The 22,106-nt window shown below is 33.3% G+C and overlaps 3 protein-coding genes across 3 annotated transcripts; 2 read left to right on the top strand and 1 right to left on the bottom strand.

Annotated features, from left to right (window-relative positions):
* Window positions 1-92: 92 nt before the first annotated feature.
* On the bottom strand, window positions 93-9,489 carry LOC117912764 (porphobilinogen deaminase, chloroplastic). The gene is made up of 5 exons (XM_034827463.1): window positions 9,205-9,489; window positions 5,833-6,238; window positions 1,861-2,067; window positions 531-708; window positions 93-419 (listed from the first exon to the last, which is right to left on the bottom strand). Exons 1-5 carry the CDS (start codon window positions 9,408-9,410, stop codon window positions 307-309), a joined length of 1,110 nt encoding a protein of 369 aa, XP_034683354.1. The 5' UTR covers window positions 9,411-9,489; the 3' UTR covers window positions 93-306.
* Window positions 9,490-15,523: 6,034 nt separating this feature from the next.
* LOC117912291 (F-box protein SKIP23-like) lies at window positions 15,524-17,625 on the top strand. Its single transcript, XM_034826826.1, has 3 exons — window positions 15,524-16,840; window positions 17,256-17,291; window positions 17,371-17,625. Exon 1 carries the CDS (start codon window positions 15,605-15,607, stop codon window positions 16,832-16,834), a length of 1,230 nt encoding a protein of 409 aa, XP_034682717.1. The 5' UTR covers window positions 15,524-15,604; the 3' UTR covers window positions 16,835-16,840; window positions 17,256-17,291; window positions 17,371-17,625.
* Window positions 17,626-19,483: 1,858 nt separating this feature from the next.
* On the top strand, window positions 19,484-20,703 carry LOC117912292 (F-box protein SKIP23-like). Its single transcript, XM_034826827.1, has one exon. It carries the CDS (start codon window positions 19,496-19,498, stop codon window positions 20,516-20,518), a length of 1,023 nt encoding a protein of 340 aa, XP_034682718.1. The 5' UTR covers window positions 19,484-19,495; the 3' UTR covers window positions 20,519-20,703.
* Window positions 20,704-22,106: the final 1,403 nt, after the last annotated feature.

The following is a 22,106-nucleotide window of genomic DNA, read 5'->3' as shown; positions in this document are numbered from 1 at the left end:
AACTGTGTTCCATCCTGAACCTCCTACATGCAATCTAGAGTGTGATTTCATTTTTCCACAAGCAGTATTGGGGAGAGAGAGAGAGAGAGAGAGACCAAAAATTGGCTTTTTCATTTGCTCAGAAAGACAACAATCTAATCCTCATGTAAATAATCAATGTTTTAGTTTACAATGAAAGACACAATTATTCCCATTATAGCTACCACAAACAACAGCACAAGGATGACAGAACTAATTGGATGCAAACCCCAAGATTTGAGCATGAAGCCTCATTTTTTCTTGACTCTAACTCTATTAATATGTTACTCAACAATCAAAAAAACCAGGACCCGCCCGTGAAAGAAGTTCCTCGCCAGCATCCTTTCCCATCTTAATCATATCTTCAAGTGCATATGGGCCCTTCCTAGATGTTTCAAGTACTGAAATAAGGAGACAGGGAACAAAAGCAATGTTAAAGACAAATTATTGCGATTATGGAGCATAAGAGATAAACAAAGAAAGTTATATTTTCTAAGTGAGGATATTTTCACCTTTGGTTCCATCAGGGGAAGCCACCAGCCCTTTAAAAATGCAATTCCCATCCTCATCGTGAGAAGCATATCCTGCAATAGGAGTCCGGCAAGAACCATCCAAGGTCTCAAGAAAGGCCCTCTCGCATGCAACAGCTAATCTGGTAACCTCATGATTCAATGATGCCAAATAATTAGCCTGTAAACAAAAAAATCCAGAAAAATAACAATAGCATAAGCCTTAAAAGTTCAGAAGATCTTGCAGAAGCAGCAGAACAATTGCTGCCAGCATATAATAAAGATATATGATTTTCTAGATGGTCAACTTTCAAAAAATGCAAGGTATGGAAGTGTGAAAAGCATGTTTGCGTTAGCAAGTTCGATTCCCTTTGATGCTAGTATTTGTAAAATGTACTTGGGATCTTGTGAAAAGTTTCTTCTGGACTAAATGGAAAACACCATGCATGTGCACATTTTAAATTGCGAGAAGAGAAAAAATTGAGTGCTAAATAAAGATAAGCAGAATAGTAGTAGTAGTAGTTATATAGTTAATAGGCACCTAGCAAAAAGGGAGTGCAACTCAAGTATAGAGAGGAAGTATGCAAAAAGCACCAAGGGACAAAGAAAAAATTAACTCAAACAAATGGAGTTCCCAACAATAAACCCAATGGCGGACAAACTCCCCACCTACTGGCAAGAATTGAAGCAAAAGAATCCGCATCTGCCACTACCCCTATTGAAATGGGCTCACTTTTCTCCAAATTAACTGTAAGGACCAGACACTAACTCGAAACAGTGAAGAACCCACTCCAAGAACAACAAGAAATCACAATCTATCTCATAAAATAGGAGGGGATCATCAGCAAAAAAAAAAAGTGAGACCAACCTCCACTCTCTCCCCCTCTCTTGCAACCACTAATAAACTCACCTACAGTGTTAAAAATGAAACCCCTTAGAGGCTTCTATTACAAAAATAAACAAACAGGGAGAGAGGATCATCCAACCTCAAACCCCTTAAGCTCATCACAAATCCATTAGGGATTCCTTTCACTAACACAGAAAACCTAATGTAGAAGATCAATAACTTAATCTAACCAATCAATTTGGGATCAAAGCTCACCATAATGTACATCATGTACGGATATAAAACATATATGCAAACACACTGCAAATAAGCTACCAGAGCAAAACCCCTGTTAATAAAGTAATAAAGACAAACCAGATATCTATGTTGCAGCTAACAAGAGCTGCCATAATGTCATGGGATTCCGACAACACCTCATGATCAATCTTGAGATTAGACATGCAGGTTGGTGAATGTAACTCACACATCTGACAAAGTGAGACTCACCATCTTATCATCATTACTTCGGCAGGCGATTCCTATTGCCCCCTGAGCAACAGCTGGAAGCATCTCATCAATTGAAAGAATAGAAGTCACATTTTCTGTCATATTTAGCCGCTTGAGGCCAGCTAATGCCAATAATGTTGCTTGGACCACTCCTTCATTGAGTTTCCTCAACCGTGTCTGGACATTGCCCCGGAAGTTTTCCAGCACCTGGCAAACAAAATGCCAAAAGAAAGAACAATAAGCAACAGAAAGATGTCACTGATCCCAACATCAAACCACCTAAGACAAAGGAAAAATAGCCTACAAGATAAATAAAAATAACCAACAATAAGGACTGCTTGGAGAATCAAAGTCATCTACATGCATGGCCGGCCGCCTGCTAAACTATAAGAATATCAAGAATTAAGCTTTGTTTCTTTATATGAACCTAACTGCCTGCAAACAAAAATCTAAATATAGAAGTACTGGAAAATTGTTTTAAGCCTGCTATTCCTCTATCAGAAATCTAAACAAAGCAGATTCTTTGCATCTTGAAGCAACGGATCTTTGCCATCACTAAGGCTTCAAAAAACAACAATATCCAAACAAGTAGAAGGTGTACATTGTACATTGATTGCAGACTTGCCGAATTACTAATGCATCAGTTACACAGATTAGAAATACATCATAAATTTGGTGTTGTACAATTTTATATTTAGAGGATTTTTTTTTCTTCTGTGAATAAAATCCCCAAATACAATGCTCTGTTGGTAGATGTGTACATACACAGAAAATTCCTCAATTCCACCATGACTTAAAAATGGTTAAACAGCACTTGTATGAAAACACCTAGTAGTTTGTAGTTCATCAACTTTTACTCCATCCAATGGGAATAACGTACCTAAAAGATCCATTGACACCCACTCAGTTTGACTCTGTTGACCAAGTATTGATCAAAATCTATACTAATATCCATAATGTATAGCTTCAGTATAAATTGTCAATTAAGGAGATATATGGCTGAAAATAAGGAGATATATGGCTGAAAATGCAATTAAGCATGGCAGCAACAGCAGAGCAGAAAACAGAAACCAAGCGTTGGAGGTAGTATCTCCAGTAACAGTTCTTAGAATGATGATTTTAAATGCAAGCATGCATGTCTATGCTGTCTCCATATGCTTTGCTGAAGCCCTAAACCTGAGGCTTTCTTCGCTGCTCTCAGCCTTTTTCATTAAGCCCCACTCCCTAAGGGGCCCTCTCTGATACAGAAGGAAATGAAATAATCTCATTACACATGATGCCTCTATTAAAAAAAAAAAGAAAAACTTCCTCTTAGCTAAGTCAATTGGGATGAATAATAGAGACAATACCAGACTCAGTAGAACTAACACAGGCATTGTGCAACTTCATATTCTTCTTCATCCAGAAGAAGTACCATATTGCAAAGGTTACCCATGCATAAAATAAAAGAATCAAATATTTTCTCTTAAATGTTTCCTTTATTGATTACCAGTTAAAGCCTCCCAAGATCATGATTAGCCACATATTTTTACAGGCTATAGCATTACTTGCAGAAACCACTGAGTGCCAGATAAACTAAACAAACAGTAATTATTAAAGGCACATCTTTTCTTGTATTTTCTTTTTCGAGTAAAGAAACATAAATATTGATGAAACAAGTTTTTTATGCTCAATGTTACACAAAACAAATGAAAACAAGGCCAATAAAAAAAAAAAAAATGATCTCATGCAAACAAAAAACTAAATTACATTAGGAGAAGCAAGAAAAGCAACAAAAAACATCAGATAAATGAATGGGCCTTTAAAGCAAACATAGATTTAGTCTTGAATTAATTAAAACAAAAAAAAATTATTGCAATTTGATGAATAGGAAAAACAGAAAAGAAAAATTCTTGATTTTGTCTTACCATCATAGGATCTGCTTTGGTTATTTTTTTTTTTTGGGCCTTACAAAAATAGGTTGAATGTTATTTATCAAACATTTTACTGTTTCCAGAAAACTCCAGATCAGCTTCCTGTTTTAAAATCAAATAATTAATAACCAAAAAAGCAAGCCCCAAATAGGAGATAAATAAATAATAAATAAATAAATAAATAAAAAAACAGAAATACTGCCAGACAAGCCCTTAGCCGAAGTATAGAGGTTAGATTCAAGGAAAAAAGCTAAGTTAGTGTTTGATATATATATATATGCAACTTAAAATGAACTATCTTGTCGCGAAATGAGTAATAAGGACTTTATTGGGCATTGGGCAAACACATGATAATTTCTCTCTCACTATCCAATGAATCAAGTTGCAAAAACGATGCTTGGTAAGTAAAATTATATTTTATTTATCAGATTAAAGACCTTGGTTTATGGGCAATAAAAAATAAACTTATTAAAAAGGCCCCTAATAAGGCACAGGCACAGGAAGCATACAAGGCATATCTAGCTCAAAGAAGAACGAGGAAACTGCCACTAATTTACCATAGACTAACCGATGCTTAAATTATCAACAAGATATAACAATTAAAATCCAAAAGAGAAATAACTTTAAGAAAAGATCATTCATGGCTGACAAAGTCCGATCATTTCTGTCAAAAATTCTTCTTTTCTTCTCTGTCCAAATGGTCCAGAATAAATAGAGAGGGTCATTTTCCAACTGCCTTTCTAATTTGACCCACAAAACTATCATGCCACTCAATTAGCCCATCCAAGGAAGAACCCCAGTCAATCCAAACAAGGAAAACACCAGAGACCATAAATCGGATAACCATTTACAATTAAGAAAAATATGGTCAGCCAGTTCTATCTTTTATTTGCAAAGACAATATTTATTGCAACCACCACCACTTCCTATACTGTATCCATCACTATACCACTAATACCATCATCACCACTGTTGCAGTGTTGCCACTATCACTACTATCAGGACTCCTATTCTCAGTTCTGTCACCACCATTTCTTTAGATACTTGTCAAAGCCATAGGTAGAGAGTGGATCAACTCTCGTGCTAGAACTCCCTTTTCCATAGGTAATGTTTTGTGGCCAAGATTTTGGACTGATGGATGGTGTGGAGTGAGTCATTTAAAGGATTTTCTACTCTCATTTAATCTAGAGGTACAAAAAGATGCTATGGTGACAGACTAGTGGAAGGTAGAGACTGGGACGAATTCTTGGAACCTTGGCTTTAGGTGGAAGCCTTTTGATTGGGAGTTGAAGGGAGTGGAGTTTTTGCTGCTTCTGTTAGCTGTTCCAATGTGTTAATTTTGGAGATAAGCTGGCGTAGAAGGCATCCAAAAAGGGCATCTTAACCCTACTGTAAGTCTTTGTGTCCAAGCAGTGCCTTGTTCTTTTTCCAGCCAGAGAGATTTGGACCTCTAGGGTACCATCTAAGTTGCATTGGCATGAAAACAGAAGTAGTGGTGGTGCAATGTAGAGGCTGCAATTGCAACAATGATAGTGAGGAAGGCAGCATAACAGTGGTGACGGTAACAATAGTGGTGTACAACAATGGTGGTGGTGGTGGCTCTGGTGGTAACAGGGGACAGTGGTAGATGGTGGAAGCAGTCGTATTCAGTGTTGCTGGTGCTATTGGAAGAGGTGGCAGAAACACAATAGGGATGACAGTGATGGTGATGGTGATGGTGGAAGACCAGCATCTTGCTCATTGGTAGCAGCAGTGGTGGCTGGTGTTTACAGCAGTGGATAAACCAATACACATACATTCTAAGCAACCCACCATAGAAGAGTTAGTATGCTAATGAACAAGATCTATTTAAATCATGGACAGGAAAGGCGTGTCAAAGATGATACCATGTGTATAATTCTATCCTTCTCAAACAAATTCAAGAAAAAATATAGAAAAAAACCTGCACTCAATTATTATGCATACTCTAGTTAAACATCTGCATAAAGATATCTACAGAAATTCTTTGATCACAATCCTGCCATAAAATGTATCCTAATGCGTAACACAAAATACTTACATTGAGTGATTTATATCTATGGAGTAGTTGTGACTTTCTCCTGAGTGAAGCAGTGCCAACAATGCTTCCAGCTGGGAGCTCTGATAGAGAAGCTGCAGTTAAGGAAATAAATGCATCTCTGACATCCTCCCGGGGAAGATTGCAAGGTAAAATTGTCTTATCTGGTAAATAGGTAGGAACATCTTTCATTGAGTGGACAGCAATGTCAATATCACCATTTAAGAGTGCCTCGTCTATTTCTTTGGTAAACAAGCCCTTCCCACCTATGTCTGCAAGTGGTTGAGTTAGTATTTTATCACCCGTTGTTTTTATCACTACGATCTGAATGGCCCCTTCTTCAGCTAACTCTGAATGTGCTGCCATGAGTTTATCTCGAGTCTCATAAGCTTGAGCAAGTGCTAGTGGGCTGTCTTACATACAGAAAGGATATAAATAACCAAAAGAAAGTAGAGGGATCCAAAACATCAGGCACAAGATTAGAAAATTCATATAAGATTACCAATATTTTGGACACAGGAAGTTTCTAGGGCATGGCTTATCATAATATTCCTCCAGACTAGTTCAAGTATAACTACAATCTTTTACTGCTTATATATATATATATATATATATATATATATATATATATATATATAAAATTTTATGTCTTCTGCCTTTTCATTTTGCAACTCTTGATAAATGTCACATCAAACATAATAATACATGTGAAAAATACACAGGCGTCATTATTTCACATCAAGTTCTTTTAAATACCAAAAAAAAAAAAAGGGAAAATAAATGAATACGGAAAGAAAGGGCAATGGATAGATTGCAATCTAGCTATGCCACGTACATGACCAGATATCAGAAATGGAACCCTTAGTGTTCTTTTGGATCCACTTCTTATTTTCTGTTTTTGAAATAAAAAAATAGTAGTAATGCTTACATAAGATACAAGAACTCTTAGACACTTAGATTGAAAAAGTAATTATTTTAAAAACTGTTTAAAAGAAATTAAGGTATAAAAAATTTTTACTACCTCAAATTTTAAAACTTCTAAAAGTGATTTTTAAAAACATAAGGTATATGTATATCCTTTGTACAAAATGTTCTACTTTTATACATAAGTTTCCAATTCTAAAAACAAAAAACAGGAAGTATATCCAAACAAACATTTAGTTTAGCATTATTTTTTGCAAATACCTTATCAGGCACCAATAACCCTGTTTCAAATTCATTTTTCTTTAAGGTTGCTATCTCAGTAACCAGTATTGAGCCTTACATGACATAAAGATATATGTGTGCATCTCTCCTCATTATTAAGCTAAAGTGTATTACAAATTCGTAAGAACTGTATTAAAATGTCGTACTCATCACATACACCAGCTCCCAACTTAAATACATAATGATGGACTCCCATCTCAGCTTACATCTAGGTTAGAAGGTAAAGATTCCACTGGTTCATTTCATCTATAAGACTAACAGGGTTTGAAACACATTACATGTTTGAAATTATTATTTCTTTAGAGAGATTCATATCTTAAGGAATAAATTATGTAACCAAGTGCATTCAATTTATGTTCTATATTTTCTATTGAGACGGAAGGAAACAAAAATGCCAATGAAGTAGTTTTGTAAGTAACCTCAAGCATTTCTCTATTTACTTACATATATAACTATTTTTTTTAAAAAAAACCACATATTTGATAAGATCGTGAGGGTCTCTTAGACTCTGACAATGACCATGACAGGAAACCTTCAATATAATAGCATAAATAAGACAAGATGCAGCATAAATTTTCTTGTTTTATGTTCTCTTTTTATTAACTTCTTGATAGGCTCTGTCTTCCAATGCATGCCCCAATTTAGGTGTCCTGTTTATGTGACAATCAAGGTGGCATTATCGACCTCTTGGTTTCACTTTCACATGATCAGAACAAGCATGAATCAGTGCTTTCAATGAGTGGATAATTTAAGAGATGAGCCTATGTCACCAATTTGAGAAGCAACTATTGGAGGGAACCTAAAGGGAGAAGAACAATATGAAAATAATACATGAATTTTTTTATTTTTTATTTTGATAGGTAATACATGAAAGAAAATATGGAGATAGATTCTAAAAATGATTCAACAAAATAGTTAGAGACCATCTCAAAAAGAAAGGAAGCATTAAAAAATGTATGAATTGCTTAATCTAAAATGTTTCATGTTCTATAACATGAAAAATCTTCATAGATTCATCCTGGAAAGTTATTTTAGACGTTTAAGAACTATTTAGGCTGAAGCTATGTTGGGAAGATTGTATATCAAGGTCACAGCTAATAAATGGCCATGCACCATAATGTGTAGGGTACATGGTACACTTGTGTACTAAAGGTCTACACCAAATTGACAAAAAGTATTAGAATACAGTAAATCTTTTAAAGTTCAAGTAGATCTTAATCAGATGTAGGAATTCCCCCTATTAGGATGCTACCCTCATTCCCTCTTACAATCCTACACAACTCTGACAACAGAGAGGAAATGACACTACACATAATGGATGTGGTAACTAATCGACTCATACTTGCTCAAATGTTAAGAAAAATGCTGTATTGATATTTTGTGAGGCTTCACACTTAACGATCTGGTATCTAGTCTTTTACTTATTATCGTGAAGTTTACATAAAAATGTAGCAAGAATAAGTTTCCAAGTTCCAATTCTATCATCTAAGGATTATGAATTAATAATAAGACTCTCAAATATGCTTTTACAACCAAACTATAGTTCTACCAAACCCTAATAATTCAAGTTATACATTTTTCATTATCACCAGCACCATAGATTTTATAAGACAAAGCAATAGCAACTAAACTTCCACTATCAAGTGTTTTAACATCCCAACCAACCTTCCTTTTTTCCTTTGTCATATGAAGTTTACAAGGATGTATTTTCTTCAAATTATACACATTTGTCATTTCCAACCTTCCATTTTACTTTCCAAATTGCAGCTATCATTTTACAGAAACTATGAGTCAAACATTAAGAACCAAATCACCTAGACTTCGATCCATAAGATCCAATATTTCATAATAAGAATGAGATAATAGTTTCCCTTTCATCTGCTAACTAGAATGGCAATGCAAATGAAAAAAATCTACTAGAAATTGGCCCAATCATGATTGGATATGGAAAATAAAGCCCAAATCACAACAAATTGCACCAACCCAGTTGGTTAATAACCTCAGAAAGAGGAACCATCTTTTGCAGAAAAAAAAAAATCATAAAAATTAAAACACAAACAACATGAATAATTGATGGAGTTGAGCAAAACTAAAGCGACATTTTGAGATGTAAAAGCAAACCCAGAAAGAGGAATTGAGCAAAGCGGGAAACAGAGCAATAACATTCACCTTCCTCTCGTGCCTATCCGTACGAGAGCGACTTTTGTTTTCTGGGTTTCTTGTTCAACCGCAATTGAGGCCCTTATGACCATCTTCTTCCTTGTGAGGTGGGTTGTCCTGAAGGCAGGCACAGAGAAACCCAGAGCTGAGACTGACCCACTACAGAAATTTACAGTAGAAGAAGATGGGCACCTGGAGAGAGGCAGGGCCTCCATTGTTGAAACGAAGGAGGAGGGAAGAAGAAGCAGAGCACAAGGGTTTTGGCTTGAAGGGAAGGGAACAGTATTATTACTCAGCTGTTGGGGTTGATGGATAACATTTTATATTTTTGACCAATCACAAAGCATCCAGGGGGGAACCCATTACCTTCTGTCATGTACCAATTATAAATAAATAAATGAAAACCTAAAATATTTACTTTGGGTTCCACTTGCCCCTACTTTCTTTGAATTTTTCTTATTTGGCAGAAAATAAATCTTTGAAATACATATTTCAAAACTTAAATTGTTTTGGACACAAAATGTAATTTTAAAATAAATCATTTTAAAAATCTATTTCAAGTTTAATATTTGTAAATTTATAATTTTAACTTTTTTAATTGATATTCTACTCATTAAATATTTATTATTTGTTAGTTGTTGTAAATTTTGTCGTTGGTTAAATATCTTGATTTACCCATTGTTGTTCGCGCAATCAACACCCCGATATTTGGATTCTATGCAAAATCATAAGGATTTGTGTATAAAAGATTTTTCATTATATAATTGAAAATAGTTGGTTTTGGATTAACATGTATGTTATGATTTATGACTCAGTAATTTATGACTAGGTAATTTTAAATAACATTAATTTGAAAAAAAATATAAAAATCACTTTCATTAAAAACACACATAAAAAGAAAATATTAAAAAAAAAAAAAGTCATCTTGATTCCTCCTACAAATATATAATTAAAGTTCATTAAAAAATTTCAAATAAAAGATTTATATTTAAGAGTGATTTTTTTTCTTAAAATAGATTTATTAATATTGTTATCTGTGACCAAAATTTATTTGAAAATGATTTTTATAAAAGCTTTTTAAGATTGTTTTGTATTTTCATTTAATATTTGAATGATATTTTTCATTTTCATTTTTAGAAAAATGAATCCAAAAATGGAAACGTAAAAACATCTTGGTATTTTAATGAAACGAATTAAATAAAAATGAAAATAAAACCAAAAGAACACAAATATTAAAAAAAAATATTAATAAAAGTAAAACATTATTTATGTTATAAATATGAGATTTTGTACCACCATAATAACTTATGGATGATCATCCATAAATATCTTGTATAACTCTCTATAAAAGGGAGAGACCCCTAATGAATTTAATAGAGTTTTCCTGTACATTCTATTTTCTTCTTGCATTCTAATTTCTCTTTCTTATTTTCTTATCCTTCTACTTTATAATTTTATAACACGTTATCAGCACAAATAGTCTCTACAAAAGAAATAAGAAAGCATGAATAGTCTCTACAAAAGAAATAAGAAAAACGTTCTTCTCTTTAGAGAAATAGAAAGACGTTTTTCCCTTTAGAGAAATAGAAAAATTTTCTCTCTTCTTTCTCATAAAAAGGTATGTGATAAACTTATATCATGATTTTCTATTTTATTACCTTTTGATCTCTATTTTCATATATTTTATTTGAATACATAAATATGTATAATCCCTATAACTAGAAGTTATGGGGTAAATTATAAATTATAGTGTATATTCATAACCAGAAGTTATGAAAAATATGTACAATCCCTATAATCATAAATTATAAATTATAGGGTAAATTCATAACCAGAAGTTATGAAAAATATGTACAATCCCTATAATCATAAATTATAAATTATAAGGTAAATTCATAATCAGAAGTTATGAAAAATATGTGCAATCCCTATAACCAAAAGTTATATGGAAAATTATAAAATTACAAATACATGACCAGGAGTTATGTATATGATCTTTAATTATTTATTTTTAATTATACGGTATAACTAGAAGTTATACCAAACAATATTATAGCTAGAAACTATAAAATAAATAAATAAATAAATAAATAAATAAATAAATGTTCATAGCCTGAAATTATGTACAAATCTACATAATGAAAGTTCATAACCCGAAGCTATGCACAAATCTAGCTAATGAATAGTTCATAGCCTGAAACTATATACAAATTTATATAAAAAAATAGTTCATAGCCTGAAGCTATGTACAAATTTAAATATTTTCTTGTTCTGAGAAAATAATCATGGCTTGAAGCTATGAAAGATATTAACTTTTAATTTCTTTAATTTATTTTCATTATATTGTGTAACTAGAAGTTATACATAAATAGTTCATAGCCTAAAACTATGTACAAATTTGAATATTTTCTTATATTGACAAAATAATCATAACTCAAAGTTATGAAAAATATTAGATTTAATTTTTATTTCGTACTCATTTATTTTTCACAACAGAAATTATAGAAAACAATTTTTATTAACAATTGTTTCATAACTAGAAGTTATGCATACAATTTCTAATTCTCTTGTATAACCAGAAGTTATTCAAAACAAAATTGTCAATGAATCTTGGAGCTATGATCAAAGAAGGAAATCAAGCATCTTTGCAGGATCGCGCAAAAACACTTATTTTCCTTCGTCATCTCCATGAAGGTTTAACAAAAATGAGCTTTTGATGAGAAATCACAAGTCTCGTCCAACTAGATTTTAATCATTCCCTGAAGTGAATGCAATATTGTCCCAAAAACAAGATTTAAATTCTTTTCTTTATTTATACTTGAAGATACATGGATCTCTCTCATACCTTGATCCATTACTACAATTAGTCTAATTATTGAAATACTTCCTAGTTATTTCATGTATAAATTGCTCCACACTTACAAAATCAAATGTATGAGATACTTACGAAATATATAACTTTAAATTTTCTTTTCATATTTGTTTTATTCTGTTATATATGCTCTCATTACTTTTACACAACTTATTAAGTTAAGTTATCATCGATGACTAATACTTTTCCATTGATCTTAACTTTTTCTCTATGATAATATTTATTCAACTCTATAAAGATGAAGTCTTTATGACAATGTCTTATGACTTGCTACTTTGATGAAACTCTTGTCTTATTAATTGCACAATATCGATGACAAATCATGTTAATACTATATAAGGTGATAGAAACCTAATTAAAGGCTCCAGAAGAGCTTATACTATGTCACTAGTAGTATTTGATTCCATGTGAATGACACTTTATACGACGATAGATCTAGAAGAATCTTGTAAGACCAACTTGGTCCCCTAGGGTAAAAGGTCATATGAATGTACATTATAAAACCAGAAGTTTTTATTGAGTGACTAGTCTACCTATATACTTAAAAGGTAGAATGACATGTTGTGTAGATTATCATTTTAATAAGACAATTTTCCCACCGTTAAGGGGAGAAGAGTTAGTTTCAGAAGAACGACGTGAAATTATTTAGAATGCATTGACTTTGACTCATCTTGATCCTCATACAAATCAATGTGAACTAGAAGTTCAAAGGATCATTCATTTACAAAATCTTGCAAATAAATTACAAGATGCATTCATTGATACAAAGAAAGTGACAAAGTCATATATCTCGGCTGCAAATACTCCAGCACGGATTGATGTCCCTATAGGACAGTTAACAAACTAATCTAAGATACGCCTGAAGCGTGGTAGACTTGTCGGCTCAAAGGATGTAACTTCCCGGAAGAAGAGAACCCAAGAAAAACTTGTCACTCTATAAGAGACCATCAAAATGACTGATCAATTTAAAATTGATAAATCTATAGCCCTAGAAGAGACACAAATAATACAAGAAGCCCTTGAAGAGACACATATATTGAACAAGAAGCCCTTGAAGAGGCACATATTGAATGAGAAGCCCTTAAAGAGGCATAGGTACCTGAAAATTGTGAGATCTCAGTAAGTTATGCATACATGGGAGAAAAATGGGATCAAAATAATATTATTTTCTCTTTCCAAGTGGTCTCCATAAGAAATGATGAAGATCTTAAACCACGAAATGTGGAAGAATGCCGACATAGAAATGATTGGCCAAAATGGAAAGAAGTTACATAGACAAAGTTAAACTCATTAACAAAATGAGAAGTTTTTGGACCTATAGTCCAAACACCTGAAGATGTAAAGCCTGTTGGGTACAAATGGGTATTTGTACGAAAACGCAATGAGAATAATGAGATCATAAGATATAAAGTGCGATTAGTAGCACAAGATTTCTCGCAGAAACCTAGTATTGATTATGAGGAAACATTTTCTCCCATCATGGATGTAATCACATTTCGTTTCTTAATTAATTTGGTAGTCCCAAAAGGACTAGATATGCGTCTCATGAATGTTATTACAACATATTTATATGAATCCATGAATAATGATATATACATGAAAATCCCTGAAAGATTTAAATTGCCTGAAGCAAATTGTACAAAGCCTTGTAACATGTACTCAATCAAGTTACAACGATCTTTGCATGGATTAAAGCAATCTGGATGCATGTGGTACAATCGACTTAGCGAATACTTGCTAAAAAAAGGGTATGTGAATAACTTTATATATCAATGCATCTTCATTAAGAAATCAGAAATCGAATTTGTAATTATTGTAGTGTATGTTGATGACTTAAATCTTGTTGGAACTCCCGAAGAGCTCATAAGAACAACAAATTACTTGAAAAAACAATTTGAGATGAAAGATCTTGGAAAAACAAAATTTCATCTCGACTTGTAGATCGAGTATTTTCAAAATGGAGTTTTAATACATCAATCAACATACATTAAGAAAGTTTTGAAGTATTTTTATATGGATAAAGCGCATCCTTTAAGTTCTCTAATGGTTGTCCAATCACTTGATGTGAAAAAGGACCCATTTCGTCCTTGCGAAAAAGGATGAAGAATTACTTGGCCTTGAAGTATCATATCTTAGTGCTATTGGTGCACTTATATATCTTGCCAATTGTATACGTCCAAACATTCTTTTTTTTTTGTCAATTTATTAGCAAGATATAGTTCCGCTTCAACTCGAAGACATTGGAATGGTATCAAACATATATTGTATTATCTTTGCAGAACTACTAGTATGAGTTTATTTTACTCAAGAGAATCAAAATAACAATTGCTTCGATATGCAGATGCATAATATTTTTCAGATCCATATAAAGGTAAGTCACAAACATGGTATGTGTGTTAATTACAGTGATACTGCTATCTCATGGAGATCTATCAAACAAACAATGGTAGTCACATCATCAAATCATTCATAAATTCTTGCAATTCATGAAGCAAGTCATGTATGACTAAGGTCAATGATCCAACATATTCAAGAAACATGTGGACTACCTTCCATCAGAGGCAATGTAACCAAGTTACATGAAGATAATGTTGCTTGTATTGCACAAATTAAAGGAGGATTCATAAAAGGTGACAAAACTAAGCATATTTCTCATAAATTCTTTTCTACTCATGAGCTCCAAAAGAAAGGTGAGACCGACGTTTAACAGATTCGGTCATGCAATAATCTAGCAGATCTATTCACAAAGGCGTTACCTTCGACCGCATTGAAAAAGTTAAGGTATGACTTTGGAATGTGAAGATTGAGAGATCTACCATTTGAAATGTTGAAGAAATCATAATCATGTTTACATGAGGGAGAGGATGATAATATGGATATACTGCACTCTTTTTCCCTTCGTCCAAGTTTTATTCCATTGGGAAGGTTTTTAACGAGGCAATTATAGTAATTTAAAAGAATATTGTACTCTTTTTCCTTCACTAGGGCTTTTCCTAATAAGGTTTTAATGAGACATATTCTTATAATCATCCAACGAGGAGTGTTATAAAATATGAGATTCTATACCACTATGGTAACTTATGCATGATCATTCATAAATATATTGTGTAACTTTCTATAAAAGGGAAATACCTCTAATGAATTTTAATAGAGTTTTCCCGTGCATTCTATTATCTTCTTACATTCTAATTTCTCTTTCTTATTTTCTTCTCCTTCCACTTTATAATTTTACAACAATTTCATATTATTTGAAATCAAATATTAAGCGATATAAACACTTAACGATCGAAATTTGATATTTTTGCGATCCATTTCCAAAAGAATATTCATTTGAAATTTAAGAAAATAATCTCACTTTTTTTTTTTTTGTCATTTAAAAAAAAATTATTTATATATGATCCCACGGTTTGTTTGCCTCCAACTGTCCCGCTAAATCTGCGAAACGTGTCCATCCACCCCACTCCGCCATGCAGGCGGCCTTTTTCTTCTGATTGCTGGTCACCTCTCCGTTCTAGGGTTTGCAAAGCAAGGCAGAAAATGGAGAGCGATGCAGGGCAGTGGTCCCATCTCCCGAAGGATCTGCTAGCGAAGATCGCCGAACGCCTCGACACCCGCATCGATTTTCTCCATTTCCGCGGCGTCTGCTCTCCATGGATGTCGTCCGTTTCCCCTACCTTTCCTAGCAAAAACCCTCTTTTGTCTCTGAAACTCCCGTACCCCATTGCCTCCAATGCCAACCTCAACATCAGTGACCCCGACACCTGCAACCCTCGCGGCTCCTTTTCCCTCATCGAGTCCACTCTCTTTTATCTTCAACCACTCCGCCAAACCCCAGATTCCAAAGAGGCCCTGTTGGTTAAGTTGGAGGAGCCTAAACCAGGGAAAGTCCGTCTTCTGGACACCCTCTCCAGATGCGCCATCCAGCATCTGCCCAAAAATTTCCCCAAGGTTCTCAATACCCTCAACTTTCGAGTCCGTGAAGTTGGTAAAGCTTATGGTCTTCGTTTCTTTGATGTTCGGGGTAAGCCTATTACTAGCTTTGAGTTCAAATCTATTTTGATCAAGAAAGTAATTATGTTCTCGAAGGGTGATGAGTATGGTTTGATGATGATTCATATTAGAGGGAGGCTGGCTCTATGGAGATTGGGGGAGGAGAAATGGAGTTTGATAGATGATGGGGCAGAGAAATCTCATTTTGACGATGTTATATACTATAAGGGGAGATTCTATGCTATTGATTATAAAGGAAGAATCGTGGTGATTGATGCTGACTCTCTGAAAGCCACAGAGCTTGCGTCTCCGGTGCATGGTAGCAGGGGTACTCACAAGCATTTTGTGGAGTCATTTGGGGAACTGTTTTTGGTTGATAAGTACCTAGATGATGAACTTCAAATCTTTTGTAATGATTATAGCGACATAGTTGCTGATGTCCCGGATTATCCTGTTCATTTCGAGGTCTTTAAGTTCATTGAGGAGGAGCAGAAGTGGGATTGGGTAAGCGACATTGGCGACAGAGTGTTGTTTGTGGGCGATGACCGCACCTTTTCTCTCTCGTCTACCGACTTCCCTGGATTCAAGGGGAACTGCGTTTATTTCACCGAAGACTGTTTCTGTGAAGAAGATGATGATCGTCCCGGGTTTGATGCTGGCATATTCGATTTAGAGGAGCGCATTGCTGGGCCACTATCAGCTTTCCCAGGGTATTCTAAGATCTTTTGGCCACCCCCAGCTTGGCTCAGGCCACGCCCGCCTGCACAAAGAAGCTAAATGCAAGTATGGACTATTCTAGTTTTAAAATCTCACTGGTTTTCTCCATTTCTAACAGGATTCTTGTTGTTGATTTTCCACTGGCACTGAGAATAGCCTAAACCTGTTTGTAGTTGTATTCAATTTGGTAAAGGGTGACTTGTAGACCTTTTATTTTGTCATATATCTATACATCTGCTCTATAGAGCATAATATCTCATTGAAATCATGTATACTTTTCAGTTTCTTTGTGTATATTTATACAAAATGTCCCCTGACTTGTCTTCCTGAATTGGACACTAAGTAATCGAACCAAGGCTTGCATGAAATTTAAATAAGGATATGCAGAACATTATCAAGATTTTGCACTTGTGATATGAATGCATTTGTTGCCATGGTTTAGAGGATATAATATCTCCTCTCTCTTTTTTGATCCTTGCAGGTGAGGTTTTGAAAGATTTTCTGTTTATATGAAATGGTAAGCAGCTCCATATTGAAGAAACAACTGTTTTTTTATTCTATAACTAAGCATTCTTGTCTGGATATGATCTTTGCAGGTAAGCTGTCAAAAGGGTATTTTGCAGTTGTAGATATGGAATGCAGTGGGTAGCATTAAGCTTTAGTTCTTTTTTGGGCTTTGGTTTCAGCTAAGTAGATGGTGCTTCTGAATTTCTGGAGTTTTTGGATACTATAATGATTTCTTTAGTTCAACTTTTAAGGATCTATTTCTTGGGTGACTGGATTGTGCTTCTGAATCTTTTAAGGCCTGGGATGTTATGCTTGGTTTCTTAGTATTAGACTGAAATTTCCTATGATTTTGAACTCTCAAGAGTGGCAGACACAAGGTCTAAAGAATGAACATGGAGGAGTAGATGACATGACTTTGTCAGGCATCTAGTTCTCCTGTCCCATTGTCGTGAAGGAACAGATTTTAATCTATTCTCCATGGAGAAGAGTTGCTTTGTCGTTATGGGTGCCAGTAATTGAAAACAAAGAGACATCTAAAAAAATTAGTTGATTAAAAGGGATGAAATGATTTCAAATTTGTAAATCTATTTTTTTCGATATTGGAACTCATTTTTGAAATAAATGTTATAAATCGGGAGTTATTTCACCCCTTTTAATCAATGTGTGAGTTAATAGTTTCAAAACCATAAATATGGAGAGATAAGTGAGTGAAAAAAAATTTAGAGTGCATTTGATAGCGGTTGTTTTAGAAAAGTCGGAAACACTTCTTAAAATCACTATTGCATGCATTCTTAAATTAAAAAAAGTTTTATAACAAAAAAAATTGTGAGGGAGAAAAATAACAAAATGAAATATGATAGGTAATAATGGATAAGGTAAAATGTAAACAAAATCTAATAGATTGTAAGAACATTTGTGGGATAATATAATTTTTTTAAAATAAATTTAAATTTTGAAAATTACAAATATAATTTAACTTGTCTATTTTATAAAATGGCAGTATATTTAATATGACATTTATGGAGATTTTGAAATCTAATCATGGTAAAGAAATATATTTTTGAATAAAATAATTTTCATCTTTGAAATTTTTTACATATGAGAAAACATATTAAAAATCAAAACAAAGATATTGTTGGGGAAGTGTTTTAGAAAATGGTTTTCTATAATGGTTTTTAAAAACTATTTTATAATATTTGTAAAACAAGTATTTTTACTGATTTTTTATTTTATTTTTAAGTATTTTTTTAAAATAAATATTATCGTTGTACTTTTTTAATTATTTTTTTATATTTATATAATTATTTTTTACAATAAATAAGTGAAGTCTACAAAAACTAACTAATATATTTTATTAAAAATGTCTTATTTTATATTTTTAAGATAAAAAATTTATTTTGTAATTATTTTTAAAAATAATTTCAAAAAACAGTTTTTAAAAACCGATAATCAATGTTTTATAAAATAAAAATTTATTTAAAAACTTAAAATATTTCAAAATTTAAAATAAATTTTATGTTTAATATTTTATTTTTAATTAGCACAATCAACATCCCCAATATTTAGATTCCATGAAAAAAAAAGACATAAGGGTTTGTACTTGAAAGTTTTTTCGATTTATATATATATCTTCGAAAATAGTGAGTTCCGAGTTGACATATATGTTATGACTTATGACTTGTTAATTTGAAATAACATTAATTTGAAAAAAATATATATATAAAAAAGTTTTCGTTAAAAACACAAATAGAAAGAAAAGATTAAAAAAAATAAATCATCTTGATTCCTCCTAAAAAAACATATGATTAAAGTTCGTTAAAAATTTTCAAATAAAAGATTTATATTTAAGAGTTATTTTTTTTCTTAAAATAGATTTATTAATATAATTATCTGTGACCAAATTTATTTGAAAAAGATTTTTATAAAAGCTTTTTAAGATTGTTTTGTATTTTTATTTAATATTTGAATGATATTTTTCATTTTCATTTTTAGAAAAATGAATTCAAAAATGGAAACGTGGAAACATCAAATTGGTATTTTAATGAAAAAAATTAAATAAAAATGTATTTATATATGATCCAACTGTTTGCCTGCCTCACTGTCCCCCTAAATCTGCCGAAACGTGTCCATCCACCCCACGCCACCATGCAGGCGGCCTTTTTCTTCTGTTCGCCGGTCACCTCTCCGTTCTAAGGTTTGCAAAGAAGGCAGAAAATGGAGAGCGATGCAGGGCAGTGGTCCCATCTCCCGAAGGATCTGCTAGCGAAGATCGCCGGACGCCTCGACACCCGCATCGATTTTCTCCGTTTCCGCAGCGTCTGCTCTTCATGGATGTCGTCCGTTTCCCCTACCTTTCCCAGCAAAAACCCTCTCTTGTCTCTGAAACTCCCGTACCCCATTGACTCCATTGCAAACCTCAACATCAGTGACCCCGACACCCGCAACCCTCGCGTCTCCTTTTCCCTCATCGAGTCCACTCTCTATTATCTTCAACCACTCCGCCAAACCCCAGATTCCAAAGAGGCCCTGTTGATTAAGTTGAAGGAGCCTAAACCAGGGAAAGTCCGTCTTATGGACACCCTCTCCAGACGCCCCATCCAGCATCTGCCCAAAAATTTCCCCAAGGTTCTCAACACGCTTGACTTTCGAGTCCGTGAAGTTGGTAAAACTTATGGTCTTCGTTTGTTTGATGTTCGGGGTAAGCCTATTACTAGGTTTGAGTTCAAATCTATTTTGATCACGAAAGTAATTATGTTCTCGAAGGGTGATGAGTATGGTTTGATGATGATTCATATTAGAGGGGGGCTGGCTCTATGGAGATTGGGGGAGAAGAAATGGAGTTTGATAGATGATGGAGCAGAGAAATCTCATTTTGACGATGTTATATACTATAAGGGGAGATTCTATGCTATTGATTATATAGGAAGAATCGTGGTGATTGATGCTGACTCTCTGAAAGCCACAGAGCTTGCGTCTCCGGTGCATGGGAGCAGGGGTAATCACAGGCATTTTGTGGAGTCATTTGGGGAACTGTTTTTGGTTGATAAGTACGTAGAAACCTTTTGTAATAATTATAGCGACATAGTTTCTGTTGTCCCGGATTATCCTGTTCATTTTGAGGTCTTTAAGTTCATTGAGGAGGAGCAGAAGTGGGATTGGGTAAGCGACATTGGCGACCGAGTGTTGTTTGTGGATGATGACCGCACCTTTTCTCTCTCGTCTACTGACTTCCCTTGATTCAAGGGGAACTGCGTTTATTTCACCGAATACTGTTTCTGTGAAGAAGATGATGATCGTCCCGGGTTCGATGCTGGCATATTCGATTTAGAGCAGCGCATTGCTAGGCCACTATCGGCTTTCCCAGGGTATTCTAAGATCTTTTGGCCACCCCCAGCTTGGCTCAGGGCACAAAGAAGCTCAATGCAAGTATGGACTATTCTAGTTTTAAAATCTCACTGGTTTTCTCCATTTCTAACAGGATTCCTGTTGTTGATTTTCCATTGGCACTGAGAATAGCCTAAACAGGGTGGCTTGTAGACCTTTTATTTTGTCATATATCTATATATATCTGCTATATAGAGCATAATATCTCATTGAAATCATGTATGCTTTTCAGTTTCTTTGTGCATATTTATACAAAATGTCCCCTGACTTGTCTTCCTGAATTGGACACTAAGTAATCGAACCAAGGCTTGCATGAAATTTAAATATGGATATGCAGAACATTATCAAGATCTAGCACTTGTGACATGAATGCATTTGTTGCCATGGTTTAGAGGATCTAATATCTCCTCTTTTTCTTTTTTCTTTTTTTGATCCTTGCAGGTGAGGTTTTGAAAGATTTTCTGTTTATATCAAAAGGTAAGCAGCTTCATATTGAAGAAAGAACTGTTTTTTTATTCTATAACTAAGCATTCTTGTCTGGATATGATCTTTGCAGGTAAGTTGTCAAAAGGGTATTTCGCAGATGTTATGGAATGCAGTGTGTAGCATTAAGCTTTAGTTCTTAGATGGTGCTTCTGATCTGGAGTTTTTTTGGATATTATAATGGTTTCTTTGGTTCAACTTTTAAGCATATATATATTGGGTGAAAGGATTGTGCTTCTGAATCTTTAAGGCATGGGATATTATGCTTGGTTTCTTAGTATTAGACTGTAATTTCCTATGATTTTTAACTCTCAAAGAGTTGCAGACACAAGGTCTAAAGAATGAACATGGAGAAGTAGATGACATGAATTTGTTTCCCTGTCATCGTAACTGAAAAGGTAAAAGTAAAATTTCAAAAGCTTTTTTGATAGCCACCTTTTGAAAAAGTTACGCTTTTGCTTATTAAGTTATATCCTCTAAATGCATCTTAAGTCTTAAGAAACAAGCTTTTTATAAGAAAAGTTGGATTGCTAGGATGACTAGTTTCAAATGGAGAAGATTTTTTTTTTTTTTTTTAAATTTAAATGAGAATTTTATTTATTTTAAAATATAATAATATATTTAAATGGTTTTTGTAAATCTAAAAATGTAAACAAAATCTAATTGAGTGTAAGAAGAACATTTGTGGGATAATATAATTTTTTTAAAATAGTTTTTAATTTTGAAAATTATAAATATAATTTAACTTGTTTATTTTAAAAAAATGATAGTATATTTAAAGTATATTTGTTAATAATTTTAGAAAGTATTTTTAGTTTTTTTATTATTTGAAATATTAAAATTTTGAACTGTTATTAATAAAAATTAAAAATATTTTTTAAAATCATTATGAAACACTATTGTGAAATTTAATCAAGATAAAAGAATATATTTTAGAATAAAATAATTTTCATCTTTG

Source organism: Vitis riparia, chromosome 4 (genome assembly GCF_004353265.1).
Source record: "Vitis riparia cultivar Riparia Gloire de Montpellier isolate 1030 chromosome 4, EGFV_Vit.rip_1.0, whole genome shotgun sequence".
NCBI lineage: Eukaryota > Viridiplantae > Streptophyta > Magnoliopsida > Vitales > Vitaceae > Vitis > Vitis riparia.
The sequence above is the reverse complement of the archived record's forward strand: the minus strand, read 5'-3'. Positions and strand labels throughout refer to the sequence as shown.

Coding starts and splice junctions, on each gene's coding strand:
- LOC117912764 (XM_034827463.1), bottom strand. CDS start 9,410: ATGGAGGCCCTGCCTCTCTCCAGGTGCCCATCTTCTTCTACTGTAAAT. Junction 6,239..9,204: donor CGGATAGGCACGAGAGGAAG/GTGAATGTTATT, acceptor TATGTAAGACAG/CCCACTAGCACTTGCTCAAG. Junction 709..1,860: donor GAAGTAATGATGATAAGATG/GTGAGTCTCACT, acceptor TTTTGTTTACAG/GCTAATTATTTGGCATCATT.
- LOC117912291 (XM_034826826.1), top strand. CDS start 15,605: ATGGAGAGCGATGCAGGGCAGTGGTCCCATCTCCCGAAGGATCTGCTA.
- LOC117912292 (XM_034826827.1), top strand. CDS start 19,496: ATGGAGAGCGATGCAGGGCAGTGGTCCCATCTCCCGAAGGATCTGCTA.